The following is a 15793-nucleotide window of genomic DNA, read 5'->3' on the forward strand; positions in this document are numbered from 1 at the left end:
TGACTTCATTTAGGGCAACAAATGTAGTTCGGGAAAATTTTATGCCAACTTTCAAGGTATGTGTTAAAGCAATTAATCATAATTATTTTAGCGAATAATATTTTCTGTCATATAAGTTAAGATGTGTATGTATCATTAATCTTCAATTTCTTAATCATTAAGATCATAATCATCACTTAGTCATCATATTAAGTACTTGGTGATTCAGTTTTAGTGACACTTTTATTATTTTTAATCCAATATAATTATTTGATGATAGATATTAGTTACAACTAAATATTACATATTGAGGTACCTAAGCATATGAAATATTATTTAGTGATTAGTAGACAGATAATTTTTAAGAACAAATATTATTTAAATTTGATCACTGACAATTCGTATACCCCACATTGTTTATTTAATTTATTTTATTTTATAGTGTTTGGTACAAACATAATTTTTTTTTTTTTTTATTTACAGATACAAGGCCAAATATATCACAGAGCAGGTTCACTGTTACCAGTGTCAGATAGCAACAACAAATTCCTGCAAATTTATTTTATGGGCAATTCACCACAAGAAATTGATCTGCGTTGTGCGCATAACAATTTAGTAAAGAGGTCTATTATAGAACAATTACAAACTTTATTTCATGAGCACAATCAATTGATTCTATTGTTTAAAACTGCACTAGATCTGATGCCATCTGATAATCACAAAATTGTAATCAGAGCTGATAAAACACCTGCGGGTCAACATGCAAGACGTTTTAATGCACCAACTATTGATGAAGTTGCTATTGTTGTAGTTGGAGAAGACTTGGAATCCCGTTATATTGTTTTACACCGTCGGAATGATCAATTACAACATATAAAATAAACGCACCGCTCATATGATGCACTACAATATCCCATTATATTTTGGAAAGGTGAAGATGGCTATGATTTCTCAATAAAAATGATAAATCCCATTACAGGTAATTAAAATATTATTTTAGCTATGGCGATAAGATCTCAGTCACTATAATATGTATTTAAATTTTATTAAAAAAAATATATTTACAGGTTCTGAAACCAACAAAAAAGTCAGTTCAATGAACTATTATTCATACCGCCTAATGATTCGGGAAAATGAAGACAATCACATACTGAAATGTCGGCGTTTATATCACAAATATGTTGTTAAAATTGAAACGGAGAGATTAACATTTATCAGGTTGAATCAAACCAAACTGCGATCTGAAGAGTACATTCCCCTTCGAGATGCGAGCAATACTGATGGAAATGCACAGAATGTTGGTCGGATGACTATTCTTCCAGCAACATACATCGGAAGCCCTCGGCATATGCACGAATATGCTCAAGATGCCATGTCGTATGTTCGTCATTATGGTACAGCAGATTTATTCATCACATTTACATGCAATCCGCACTGGATAGAAATCAAGCAGGAGTTATTCCCTGGGCAATCACCCATTGACCGTCATGATATTACAGCCAGAGTCTTTAGACAAAAGTTGAAATCTTTAATGGATTTCATTGTAAAACATTATATGTGTTTGGTGAGACACGCTGCTGGATGGATGTATTCTGTAGAGTGGCAGATACGAGGATTGCCACATGCACACATTTTGATTTGGTTAGTTGAAAAGATAAGGCCAAATGAAGTTGATGCAGTGATATCAGCTGAAATTCCTGATGTACAAGTAGATCCTGGATTGCATGAGGTAGTTATCAAAAACATGATACATGGTCCCTGTGGAACTCTTAATCAAAATTCACCGTGTATGATGGATGGTAAATGTTCAAAACGATATCCACGGACATTAATATCGGAAACAATTACTGGTAATGACGGTTATCCACTTTATCGTCGCCGATCGACAGCAGACAATGGAAGATCAACAATTATCAAATTAAACCAACAAGATATTGAAATAGATAATCGTTGGATTGTTCCATATTCACCCATTTTATCAAAGACCTTCAAAGCACACATCAACGTTGAATCTTGCCATTCAGTGAAATCTATTAAATACATTTGCAAATATGTAACCAAAGGGAGTGATATGGCTGTGATTGGAATTGGTGCAGAGAATTCCAATGATTAAGTTACCCAATACCAAATGGGCCGCTATGTTAGTAGTAATGAAGCAGTTTGGCGAATATTTTCTTTTCCTATTCATGAGAGACATCCTACTGTTGTTCACTTAGCTGTGCATTTAGAAAATGGACAAAGAGTGTATTTTACAGCACAGAACTCAGTACAAAGAGCTGCTCAGCCACCATCTACTACATTAACCAGTTTTTTTGAGACATGCCAAAACGATAATTTTTCACAAACATTGCTATATTCCGAAATGCCAAAATATTATACTTGGAATCAGTCCTCAAGGAGATTTATACGACTTAAACAAGGAAATCCAGTTCCAGGATACCCAGGTGTGTATTCCACCGATACGATTGGTCGAATTTATTCAGTACATCCAAGCAATGATGAATGTTTTTATTTACGACTACTATTAGTCAATGTACGTGGCCCAACATCATTCCAACATTTACGAACTGTTGATGATGAATTGTGTGGATCTTACAGAGAAGCCTGCCAACGTTTGCAATTGCTAGAAAATGACGCTCATTGGGAACAAACTCTCAAAGATGCTGTAATATCATCACACGCTCATCAAATACGAACATTATTTTCTATAATCATATCAACATGCTTCCCATCAAACCCAATTGATTTGTGGAACAAGTAAAAAGATTATATGTATGATGATATTTTGTATCAAATACGCAATAGAATGGGAAATCCAAATATACAAATCAGTGAAGAAATTTACAACGAAACATTGATTTCAATTGAGGACATCTGCTTGATGATGTCAAACAAACTATTAATTCAGTTAGGCCTGGCCGCGCCCAATCGTCCAATGCATGATGCTTTTAACCAAGAGTTGCACCGAGAAAAACTGTATGATCTCAACTCTTTGAAACAATTAATTCAAATAAATCTTCCACTGTTGAATGAACAACAGAAGTATGTATATCATACTCTTATGAAAGTAACAAATGATGAAACTGGAGGGATTTACTTCTTAGATGCACCTGATGGTACGGGAAAAACTTTTTTGATTTCATTAATATTAGCAACAATCCGCTCACAAAAATAAAATTGCACTTGCACTCGCTTCGTCGGGAATCGCAGCAACTTTGCTTGAAGGTGGTCGAACAGCCCATTCAGCACTAAAATTGCCATTAAATATGCAAAGCAATGAAACTCCAACCTGCAACATTTCGAAAAACTCTGCAATGGCAAAGGTTTTGCAATAATGTCAATTGATTGTTTGGGATGAATGCACGATGGCACATAAAAAATCTTTGGAGGCTTTAGACAGAACCTTAAAAGATCTACGAAGCAATCATAACCGATTTGGTGGTGCAATGATTTTACTAGCAGGAGATTTTCGTCAAACACTGCCAGTGATTCCACGTTCAACGCCAGCTGATGAACTCAATGCATGTCTAAAGGCCTCCAATTTGTGGAAACATATCAAAGTACTTCATTTAAGCAAGAATATGCGTGTCGAGTTGCAAAATGACCAATCAGGAAACATATTCTCTAAACAACTCATTGACATTGGTAATGGCAAAGTTCCTATAGACATCTTGACTGGCTGCATTAACTTTCCTCAAAGTTTTTGTCAGTTAACTCGATCAAAAGATGAACTTATTGAGAAGGTGTTTCCAGATGTTTCTAAAAATTACAGAAACCATAATTGGTTGAGCGAACGAGCTATATTGGCTGCAAAAAAACATAGATGTAAATGAATTAAATTTCAAAATTCAAGAACAAATTACAGGCGAATCCAGGATATATAAATCAGTTGATTCGGCTACTAACCAAGATGATGTAATCAACTATCCACCGGAATTTTTAAACTCGCTGGATTTGCCAGGATTGCCACCTCACAATCTTCAATTAAAGAATGGATCGGTAGTTATAATGTTGCGAAATATCAACCAACCGCGTCTTTGCAACGGCACACGGTTAGCGATAAAAAAATTACTAAACAACGTGATAGAAGCAACTATACTGAAAGGAAAGTATAAAGGAGAAGATGTACTCATACCGCGCATCCCAATGATTCCGACTGATGTGCCATTTGAATTTAAAAGACTACAGTTTCCAGTGCGGCTTGCTTTTGCTATGACCATAAACAAGTCCCAGGGGCAATCATTAAGTGTTTATGGTATTAATCAGGAAAACCCATGTTTCTCCCATGATCAGTTGCATGTTGCCTGTTCCCGTGTTGGAAAACCATCAGATTTATTTGTCCATGCGCCAGGGAATCAAACAAAAAATATTGTATATCATAAAGCACTACAATGAAAATAAAACTTATTTTTGTTAATGATTATGATGATTAACAATAAAGCGATTGCTTAGTTTTAAATGCTTATATCTGTTTTATTTAATAATTATTTTTTATTCACAACAGGGTGAAGGCCCTATCAACAGGGTGAAGGTTCTGTTCAGGAGAATTTTTGCCCCGACAATAAAATAGATAGGAACAAAAAACTGTCATATTACAAATCTTTTTGACAGAACGAAGTCTGTCGGGTCCGCTAGTATTAAATAAAAATAAAACATCTGTTTTTCTGAACCATCTTAATTCTATCAATAGTAAAATTCAGTTTACTATAGAATTGGAGGCAAATAATTCTTTAGCTTTCCTTGATATACTTGTCGTTAGGAATCCTGATAATACTTTGGGACATACTGTTTATAGGAAACCCACATATACGGACAGGTACCTCAATGGTAACTCACACCACCACCCTATCCAGTTAGCTACCGTTGGCAAATCTTTGTTACAGAGAGCCCAACACCTTTGTGATGCTGACCACCTAGAGGCCGAGCTGCAGCAAGTAAAACATGCTCTCACCATCAACAACCTGCCCGTGCCTCGCCAGCATCGCAAGAACCACTTGAAGCCATCCACAGTTGAACGACAACCTGCGATACTACCATATGTGAAGGGAGTTACTGACAGAATAGGCAACATTTTGAAGAAGGTTTCCATTAAAACTATTTACAAACCACAAGAAAGTGAGCCAATTCTTGAGACCAATCAAGAGTAACATTCCTTTACAACAAGCGGGTGTATACAAACTCGATTGTGACTGTGGCTTGTCATACATTGGACAGACGAAGAGGAGCATCGGTACAAGGGTTAAAGAACACATCTCAGATATCAAAAACAGGCGCGCGTTGAAGTCAGCAGTATGTGAACACACAATGGACAAACCAGGCCACTACTTTCGGTTTGATAAACCACAAATCCTCGCTCGGGAAGACAAGTATATACCGAGGTTAATTCGCGAGGCTATTGAAATTAAAAACCATCCCAATTTCAATAGAGGAGATGGTTGGAATCTATCAAACACCTGGGACACCCTTCTTAAAAATATAAAATCCCATGTCAGTAACCACACCGCAGGACCTCAAGACACCGTAAGCGCATTCTGCCGGCATCCAGAGCGGTACGCCAGAAAATTAAGAAATCGATGGCAGTAGGTGATAAATAACAAGGACCAACTGACAGACATTCACATCTCGTCTGCCCGTGATCACGGTTGCTGAAAAGTAACCGAAACGTCGGGAGTATGTAGTTTATTACAAAAATAATTCACGCGTAGTTTATCCGAAAAATACTAGTTTATAATTTAAATATTTTAATTAGCTTAGTTAATTTGGTTATATTTTTAGAAAAGTTACAGTGCTAAGATAAAATGTAGTTTCAGCAATAAAGTCTTATTTTATTTTATTTATATATGCCAACATATAAATACATTAAATATAAAGCTTCAAGGGACAAAGAAAACAATTATTGTCATATTCGCGCTTTTGAGGCTAAACTGCAAGTTTTCAGGAACGATATTATCACAAGGAACTAGAAGTATTTTCCAAACTTGAAAAAGTATATTCACGAGATATCAGACATAGAAAAAATACTGAGGCATTTATTTCTGTGATTGACTCTTCGATCAGGGAATTTTCAGCGAGATTTTCTCAGCTCAAAGAATTTTCGGAAACATTCAAGTTTATAAAGTAGCCTGATGTGACGTCATTTCATAAACTGGACCTGTCTCAATGCGATCGGTTGGAAATTGAAGAATTTGAAATGCAGCTGATTGATTTCCAATCTAATACAATATGGATATAAAATTTATTGAAACAAGGAAAGAGTTGGAATCAAATGAAAGTGAAAGATTTACAAGTAATTTAAATGATGATAACTAAATTCTGGAAACATGGAATGCTTTATCAGACACATTCAGCTGTTTGAAGAAAAGTGCAAGTCCATCTGCAGACGTTCCCATGTTGCTAATACTAGACAACCACGAAAGTCACATTAGTTTGAGAGCTTACGAGTTTTGTCGCAAGAATTGTATACATGTTTTAATTTTGCCCTCTCAGACGTCACATAGAATGCAGCTATTAGATTTAACTTTCCATAATCCTCTAAAAACCGTATATAATAGAGAATGTGAGTCCTTCATGGTCAACCATCCATGTATAAAAATTACAATATATGGTGTTGTAGGCTGTAAAGTATCTATAGGCATCTGTCCTAAGCCATAAACCAAATAAAAATGTTAGTCTATAGTCTATGTAATCAGCTTGACAGAATAGACAATTTCGATATGTCATCTAAACCGCTCATTGTTTTATTTGCTTTCCTATTTTAATTAAATACTACGTTACATGGTGTCAGAACTATTTAAAAACGTGTTAAAAAAAGGAAACGAAGAAATTCGTGAGAAAGTTGTAAAATGGCTACGAACGACGCAGTATCTGGAATAAAGCCGCCGGCTAACCTACAAATTGACTCGGACAAATCAACGTGTTGGAAAAACTGGTTACAACAGTTTGAGTGGTATGCAATCGCTGTTCAGCTAGATAAAAAGCCAGCCGATGTCCAGGCAGCAACATTTATGGCAGTAATAGGCCCAGAAGCGATCGAAATATACAATAGTTTCAATCTGAGCGATACAGAAAAAAAAAACCTGGCCGCCATCAAAAACAGGTTCAAAGAGTATTTTGCACCAAAAACAAATATATCATTCGAAAGATATATATTTTTTAAGATTGAACAAAATGAAGATGAATATTTTAACGAATTTTTAACCCGAATAAAAACTCAGGCAATCAAATGCGAATTTGACAATTTACTGGACGAAATGTTAAAGGACAAAATAGTTTTTGGTATCCGATCCAATCAAGTCAGAGAGAAATTGTTGACAGAGGATAAATTAGACTTAACCAAAGCTATTAATATCTGTAAAACTAGTGAACAAGCGTCCAAACAATTAGATGAGTTTGAAAGCAAAAATAAAACAGATAAAGTACTAGTAGTCAAAAACAAAAGTGTCAAAAACAAAGAAAATGAAAATTTTGACTGCAAAAGGTGTGGTTCAAATCACAAACGCAGAGAATGTCCAGCATTTAACAAACCCTGTACCAAGTGCAACAAAAATGGTCACTTTGCCAAAATGTGCCGCACAAAGAACTATAATCCTAAATTAAAAATAAAGTGAACACTGTAGAAGAAATGTCAGATTGTTCAGAAGACGAGGTATATATATCAGCTGTAAGTGGTGGAGATAAGAAAGACTGGACAGAAACAATACAAGTTGGTAAAATAAAATTTGCTGCCAAATTAGACACAGGAGCACAATGCAATGTGTTACCGAGACACTTGATGAACAAACTAAAGGCAAGTCTGAAACCAAGCCGAACAAAAAATTTAATAAGTTATACAGAAGATAAAATGGCAGTTCTAGGTGAAGCAGAGTTACTATGTAAAATAAAAAATGAAAAAAGAAACATAATATTCAAGATAGTTAAAGAAAAAGTTACACCAATTCTAGGACTTGATACATGTGAAAAATTAGAACTTATTGCACGAGTGAAAACACTGAAGGAAAGTGAATGTAAAAATGATATCTTCGAAGGCTTAGGATGTTATAAAAACTTTGAATATGATATTGACCTTATTGAGAACCCGAGACTGGAAATTAGACCGTCAAGAAGAATTCCACATGCTATAAGAGACGAGGTAAGGCAAGAACTTGATAGAATGGTTAAGTTAGATGTTATTAAACCAGAAACAGAGCCTACCCCTGCCGTGAGTCCTATGGTAATTGTGAGACAAAAAGGTAAAATAAGAATCTGTATTGATCCGTCAGATGTAAATAAAAACATTCTTAGACGTCATTTTCCACTTACTACTATAGAAGAAATTTCAGCAGACATTAAAGGTTCTAAATTCTTTGCATTGTTAGATTGTACAAAAGGATTTTGGCAGATTAGACTTTCTGAAAGAACACAAAAGATATTAACTTTTGCTACGCCATGGGGAAGATATTCTTTCAAGAGACTTCCTTTCGGAGTATCATCGGCTCCTGAAATATTCCAAGAAATTTTAACAAATTTGCTCAGTAAATTTAAAAACGCAAGAGTGTCAATCGATGACATCTTTATCTATGCAAAAAGTAGAGAAGAACTTAAGAAAACTGTTAGCAAAGTTATAGAAACACTGAAGAATTCAGGGTTCAAACTAAATAAAAATAAGTGCATTTTTGAATCAGAAAGAATTAAATTCCTGGGGCACATTGTTTCAGCTAATGGACTAGAAGCAGACCCAGAAAAAGTTGAAGCCATACAAGCAATGAAGACGCCAACAAATAAAACGGAGCTACAGAGACTACTAGGAATGATCACATACCTAAATAAATTCATCCCGAATATGTCAGACCTAACAAATCCACTAAGAGACTTGCTACACAAAAATACAAACTTTATATGGGAAGTTCATCACGAAGAAACATGGAACAAAATAAAACAAGTTCTCCAGAGGCCTCCAGTATTAAGACTATATGATGTAAATAAACCTGTAACATTAAGTGTAGACGCAAGTTCAAAAAATCTTGGTGCTGCACTCCTCCAAGAAGGACAACCAATAGCATTCGGAGCAAGGGCGTTGACCAAATGTGAACAGAACTATCCACAGATCGAAAAGGAAGCACTCGCTATACTGTTTGGATGTAAGAAATTTCACGAATATGTTTACGGCAAAGAACTGACAGTAGAATCAGACCATAAGCCACTTGAGTCTATCTTCAAGAAAAACATACAATCTGCTCCAGCAAGATTGCAACGGATATTATTTAATCTTACACCATACTCACCAAAAGTTATATTTAAAAAAGGTACAGAGATACCACTGGCAGACTTCCTTAGTCGAGACTGTGATGCCTCTAATCTAAAATATGAACAAGAAGAAAATCTGAAAGTTGCAGTTATACTACCTATGTCAGTAAATGCTAAACAAGAGTTAATTACAGCCACAAAAGAAGACCAACACTCACAGTTACTACTTAAGACAATAATACAAGGATTTCCAGACAAAGTCAGGGACCTTCCTACAGAACTACAACACTATTTTAATTTTAAAGAAGAACTAAGCTATCTGAACGGTATAATTTTTAAAGGAAATAAAATTGTGGTACCTAAATTACAGATCCCCAAAATGCTAAAGAATATTCATCAAGGACATCTAGGTATAAACAGCTGTTTAAGAAGAGCACGACAACTTTTCTATTGGAAAGGACAGTACCACGACATTATAAAACTAGTCAAAACCTGCTCCATCTGTGAACAAACACAAAGAGATAACATAAAAGATATAGTGCTAGTTAAAAAATTTCCTACACTTCCATGGCAAATAGTTGCATCTGATCTGTTTGAACTAAAAGGTAAAACTTACATAGTAATCTGTGACAGCTACTCCGGATATGTGGATTTTCGACAGCTAAAAGGTCAGTCATCGTATGAAGTTATAGAACAATTGAAACAATGGTTTGCCGTGCATGGAGTACCAGAAGAGCTACAAACTGACAATGGACCACAATACATGTCCAGAGAATTCAAGGCCTTTCAAAAAGAGTGGAAATTTAACCATGTCACCTCCAGTCCACATCACCCTCAGGGCAATGGGCTTGCTGAAAAAGCAGTTCAAGTAGTCAAGAACATATTGAAAAAATGCAGTATGGACAAGTCTGATGTCCAACTTGCTTTATTAAACTGGAGAAATACTCCAAGAAATGATATTTTAGGCTCACCCAATCAACGTCTATACAGCAGAATTACCAGATCTCCATTACCTATAAACGACAACAACTTAAAACCAAAAATAATAACAGGAGTGACCACTGAGCTTAAACGACTAAGAGAAGTACAAGCCAAATATGGTAATAGGCACACTAAAAAACCAGATTCTTTTGAAATTAATGAGAAGGTCAGACACAAAGTTGCCCACCGTCAATGGGAGGGGGCAAGGGTGTTAGAAAGGCCTGAAGGTTTACCAAGATCCGTTATCATCCAAACTGATCAAGGACAAATACTACGCAGAAACTTCAGTCATTTGCACAAGACTCAAGCAGACATAACCAGAAACAGAGTGGTAGTTCCTGATATTAAATATACAGAAGAACCAACAACACAACAGGTTCCATCACCACAATCACCTGCTGCCCTGGAGTCTCAACCGACATCAACAAGTTCATCACCAAGTAGTTCTAATCACATGCTGGAGTCAACACTCACTCAACCATCAACAGCACCTAGATCATCAAGATATGGTAGAATAATAAAACCAGTAAATAGACTTGATCTTTAATAACACTTAAATCAGTACTTATTAAAGCTGTGCTCAGTAAATTTACAATCATTTTATATTTTCTTGTGCAACATTAATTATTAGATGAATAATGTTAGTTTACTATTCACATAATAGTAAGTCATTGTTTTGTCATATAAAATTTATTATGTTCATTCATGTTAATTAAAGAATAATAAGTTAGTTTTAAAATGTAAGAAAACGTTTTTAAGTTTGTTTAGTTTATAAAGAAAGGGAGATGTAAAGTATCTATAGGCATCTGTCCTAAGCCATAAACCAAATAAAAATGTTAGTCTATAGTCTATGTAATCAGCTTGACAGAATAGACAATTTCGATATGTCATCTAAACCGCTCATTGTTTTATTTGCTTTCCTATTTTAATTAAATACTACGTTACATAGGCCATTAAACAAAGGCTTTTAGTACAAGTATTGACAAAGCTATAAATGGATTCAAGTCTGCTGGAATACATCCAATGGATCATGATAAATTCAAAAATACTTCTCGGTCTCGGTGATGTTTGTATTGGAATTTTCTCTTGAACAGCGAACAGAAACGAATATCAATCCAAGCCACTAAATGCGGTGATGACAATATAAGTATTTCTAATCCAGTAGAAAATCAAGAATATATCAAGCTTTCAATACTGATGCTAACTGTGAGATTTAAACAATACAACTCCTGCGTCTGACTTAGTGGGTCTGAACTACTGGCAATCCCATTCATCATAAAAGATCCAAACATATAGATATGCTTGCTACTTCGTCCTTGGTCGTCTCTATCCTCTTCTATGCAAGCGGAGTAAGATGTCACTTAGAAATAAGATGACGTTATACAAAACTTGTATAAGGCCAATTATAGCCTACTCGAGCGTAGCATTCGCTCATCGTTATGGGAATCTGAGACCCCTCCAGATGCTCCAAAACCGCTTCCTACGCATGATCACGGGTGCCCCGAGGTATATGCGTATCGCCGACCTACATAGAGACCTAGAACTCCCTACTATCAGACAATATTTCAAAGTACTCTCCGAGACGTACTTCGGCAGAGCCGCCACACATCCCAATCCTCCGGTGCGAGAAATGGTAACATACGTACCGAACCGATTTTACAAAGGTGTTAGGAGACGCCCTAAACAAGTGCTCATCGACCCGGACGATGACATCACGGTCAGTAATACGATCACCGGGTCGTTAGATAGCAGTAACGGTAGTAGTGTTACACTACACACAGATACACACACTCACCGCAATCGCCGGCGAGAGCGAGGTCCCCGCTTCCGCACGTCCCTTGTAAGAGGGCGTCGGAGGCCGCCGCTGGCAATCCCTCCTTAATCCACGACGTCCTAAGTTCGTGGTCCGAGCCGCTTTTTTAGCAGGCGCCCTTAGAACTTACGTACCATAGGGGCCCTTCAGGCCCCTTCGTAACTAGCCCATCTCAGCACCGGCCCTATTCCGGTGACGCTGTAAAAGCCGCAGGGCTAACAGCATTATTCATTACAAAAAAAAGGCGACGCCGCCGTTGGATATCAGAGAGCGTGCTAAATGGGTTCAACTGTCCCAAGTTTTCAACGAAAGAAAATTCAATTCACGTCGGCTAGGACGACGGCTATGGGTATTAAAGTCCAGGTGTCCACACCGGTGGATCACCGAAGGATGACGGCCCTTCTAAGACAACGGGGTATCGAATATCGGCCGTTTGGTACCACTTTGATGGCCACCGCGGTCGCCAGATCTAATTCCCCTAGATTTTTTCTATTAGAGATGCTTAAAAGACAAATTTTATTCCAAACGTATCAGAACACAAGAAGAACTGCGGCTACGTGTAAATAAGGCGGCTCGAGAAATTTCGCAAAATAAGTTTGATGGCTGGCAGGAGCTGGATGCGAGTAGCCGAAAATAGATCTCAGTGGCGTGCAATTGGAGAGGCCTATGTTCAGCAGTGGACCAGTATAGGCTGATGATGATGATGAAGTTTGAGGCGTCTCAGAATTTAAGAGACGCCCCAAACACCGATCTCACCGATCCGGACAATGACGTTACGATTAGAAATAGAATCACCGCGTCGTCAGATAGTAATACTAGTAGTAGGGCTAGGGACCTCCCACTACACAGATGCACACAATCACCGCACTCGTCACAGCCAGCGGTGTGTGAACCCAAGCAACTACATCCGGTTTGACAAACCAGACCCTCGCTAGAGAAGAAAGGTACATACCGAGATTAAACCGCAAGACAATCGAAATTTAAAAAAAACAGCCTAATTTCATTAGAAAAGCTGACTGGCAATTATCCAAAACCTGGGATCTAGGAATATAAATCCCATGTCTGTGAACAAACCGAACGACCTCAAGAAATAGCGCATTCTGCGTGCAGCGAGAGCAGTAAGCAAGAAAATTAAGAAATCGTCGACGGTGGTATGGCAAATACCAAGACTGACAGACACTATCATCTCCTCTGTTGACGCAAGGAACCGAACCGACGGGATCACGATTTAAGTAATAAGTCACATAATTATATGAGAACCTTAGTATTAAATGACAAAGACGAAAATCTTAAATGACTTGGGAACCATTTACTATTTATCGTGTTAAAAGTTTGAACCACTAAAAGCCACAGCGCCCTCTGGCGATGTCAAAGATCTAGTGACGCTGACAAAGTCTCTAAGCTCACAGCTATAGTCAAGTCGAAGCATTACATTTAAATACATTATAAATACTGTGACAGCGCCTTACACATTATAAAACAATACCTATGATAACATGTCACAACAGGGCAGTTATTTGTGTGAGGCTAACATCTTAACAGCTAACCGCCTTCGATAGTGAACTCATTAAAGCTACTGAAACAATAATTCTTGACATAAGCAAGTCCCGCAGGAAAAGGCCTGTATAAAAGAAATTTCCTCTTTGAGCCGCTGCAACACTTCACCTTGAACACTACACTTGATACTTCGAGTCTCTTACATAGCAATATGTTCAGATCACAGTCACTTCCCTCTCCATATCACTTGTACCTCATTGTCTTTAATACATTGCATCTAGTGTAATCACACCCTGACATTTCATTGTAGGTACCTGATTCATTGTAACTCTTCATCTAACACTTGATGATCAGCCGTCACCTCCTGACGATGGAGGGATGATCCTCAACTACACTCACATGACACCACCTGTAATACATAGTACGATATATTAATACTGTTAACAGACAATATTGTTCACATATAAAGACATACAGAGACGGTTACATCAAAGATATTTTGAAAATTTAAATAACTAATTTACATTAACATAAAGAGATGCTCTAATAAATTATATACTATATCTCACTTTAATGTTAACTTTTAAATTAAAACCATTCTTTATATTCCAGACTACTTCGTTTCATAATTTTTACTGTTTCATATGTTGGATTCCTTCAAAATTGTAAACTTTTAAAATATTCAAAGTGTATACAAACATATAAATGGATAAAAATAAACAGATAAATGGATAATTCTTGCAGGGTATAATACTATTAAAAACAGGATATAATTCTATTAAAACAGGGTATAATAGTATTAATACACAATTATTCTAGAATGACGCCATATTGATTTCTTCATATATAGCATCAACTGCACAAGAAGAATTATTAAATTAGTGTATCGATAGCGGTTACCTCAATGTAAGAAATAAATTTTAGAGAAATTAACATTAAAATGTTCAGTGTAATTCAAAATAGTTATTTAAAGAAATCAACAGTACATACCGTCATACAGATCAGCTACACACACTTCTCCTTATAGAAGGTTCCCCATCGACCGCGGACAACGTCCTAACAGACGCTCCATGGACGACTTCTACAGTCATCTTGAATAATATATTCTTACAAGTCCTGTAATGTAACGAACGAGGCTTTTACTTAAACAAGTCATATTAAAATTCTTACCACCAGATGTAATAAACACAGATATCAAAAACATATAACTAAAAATGTTAATAAATAATTATACGAACTAGAAAGCAATGCCAATAGTTTAAATATAATAATGAGATATTTGTAAAGAAATACTCACTATGAAGTAACAGACGACAGAAGACACCAATCATGAGGAAGACAGCGACCAACAGCCACCAGAGAAAGAAGAAAAATAATCGCACTCGCAGTTAACAATAAGTGGAAACGAGTTAGATTTAAATACTAACCAATAACAAGCAGTCAGGTTTGCCACACTTATAATGTTAAGACGGTTACACACGACATAAATTAAAAAAAAATATGTTCAAATGTCAAACTGTAACTGTGATTATCTTCGTGACATTGTGAAAATAAGACTTTTTTATATTATGAAAAATTTACAATTTTTTTATTAAGGATCATTCTTTTAAATAATTGTCAGATATTATTTAATTTGATAATTAGGGTAACACAATTTGCACAATGATCTGATGATGTTTGATCTGACACTCAACATCTGATTAATGAAAAATACTAACATTAAGAGAAATAAATATATTATTTTAACACATTGTCATGATATTAAAACTTATAAATATAATAAAAAAAACCTGCTGAACAATTAGGAATACTAATATTTTAAAAGCTCTTCCTTAAAATTTAAATGCCTACACGACCATAAATTAATATCGTGCATACCAGCCTCAAAACGACGTTGCAAATTCTAAAGGTTGGCAAGAAGTAATAACTGTTAGATTTTATAAATTACTTCGAATTTAATACAATTTTCAATAAGAAAAGTTCTTTTTTATTCAACTTAGTAGTTTCAGATTAATTTTAGTTACTTAATATTTATTTTTTATTTTAATTGAAAAAAAAAAAACAGAATTTTCGTTGGTATTTTAAGTTAATGCAGGTGAGTATTTTAATAATGAAAGTCTTGTGATTGCTCCTAAGGCATATTATTAGTTTGATGAAAAAGAAACAAAGGGATTTTCGTATTCATATCAAGGTTTTTATTAATTAGTTAAAGTTTTGCATAAAACTCAGATTCTACTATTTATTTATTTTAAAGATATAATTTCCTAAAATAAGAGGTATCTTTATAACAAGTCAATAAAG

The 15793-nt window shown here is 35.7% G+C and overlaps 1 protein-coding gene and 1 long non-coding RNA gene across 2 annotated transcripts; one reads left to right on the plus strand and one right to left on the minus strand.

The window, feature by feature from the left end:
• On the plus strand, positions 1-4605 carry LOC133320492 (uncharacterized). Its single transcript, XM_061529078.1, has 3 exons — positions 1-56; positions 463-958; positions 1047-4605. The coding sequence occupies exons 2-3, from the start codon at positions 940-942 to the stop codon at positions 2090-2092; spliced, it is 1065 nt and encodes a 354-aa protein (XP_061385062.1). The 5' UTR covers positions 1-56; positions 463-939; the 3' UTR covers positions 2093-4605.
• Positions 4606-12745: 8140 nt separating this feature from the next.
• Positions 12746-14877, minus strand: LOC116776897 (uncharacterized). The gene is made up of 3 exons (XR_004353966.2): positions 14790-14877; positions 14483-14608; positions 12746-13901 (listed from the first exon to the last, which is right to left on the minus strand). It is a non-coding gene; the product is annotated as an uncharacterized LOC116776897 (long non-coding RNA).
• Between the last annotated feature and the right edge of the window lie 916 nt (positions 14878-15793).

This window comes from Danaus plexippus (genome assembly GCF_018135715.1).
Source record: "Danaus plexippus chromosome 29 unlocalized genomic scaffold, MEX_DaPlex mxdp_36, whole genome shotgun sequence".
NCBI lineage: Eukaryota > Metazoa > Arthropoda > Insecta > Lepidoptera > Nymphalidae > Danaus > Danaus plexippus.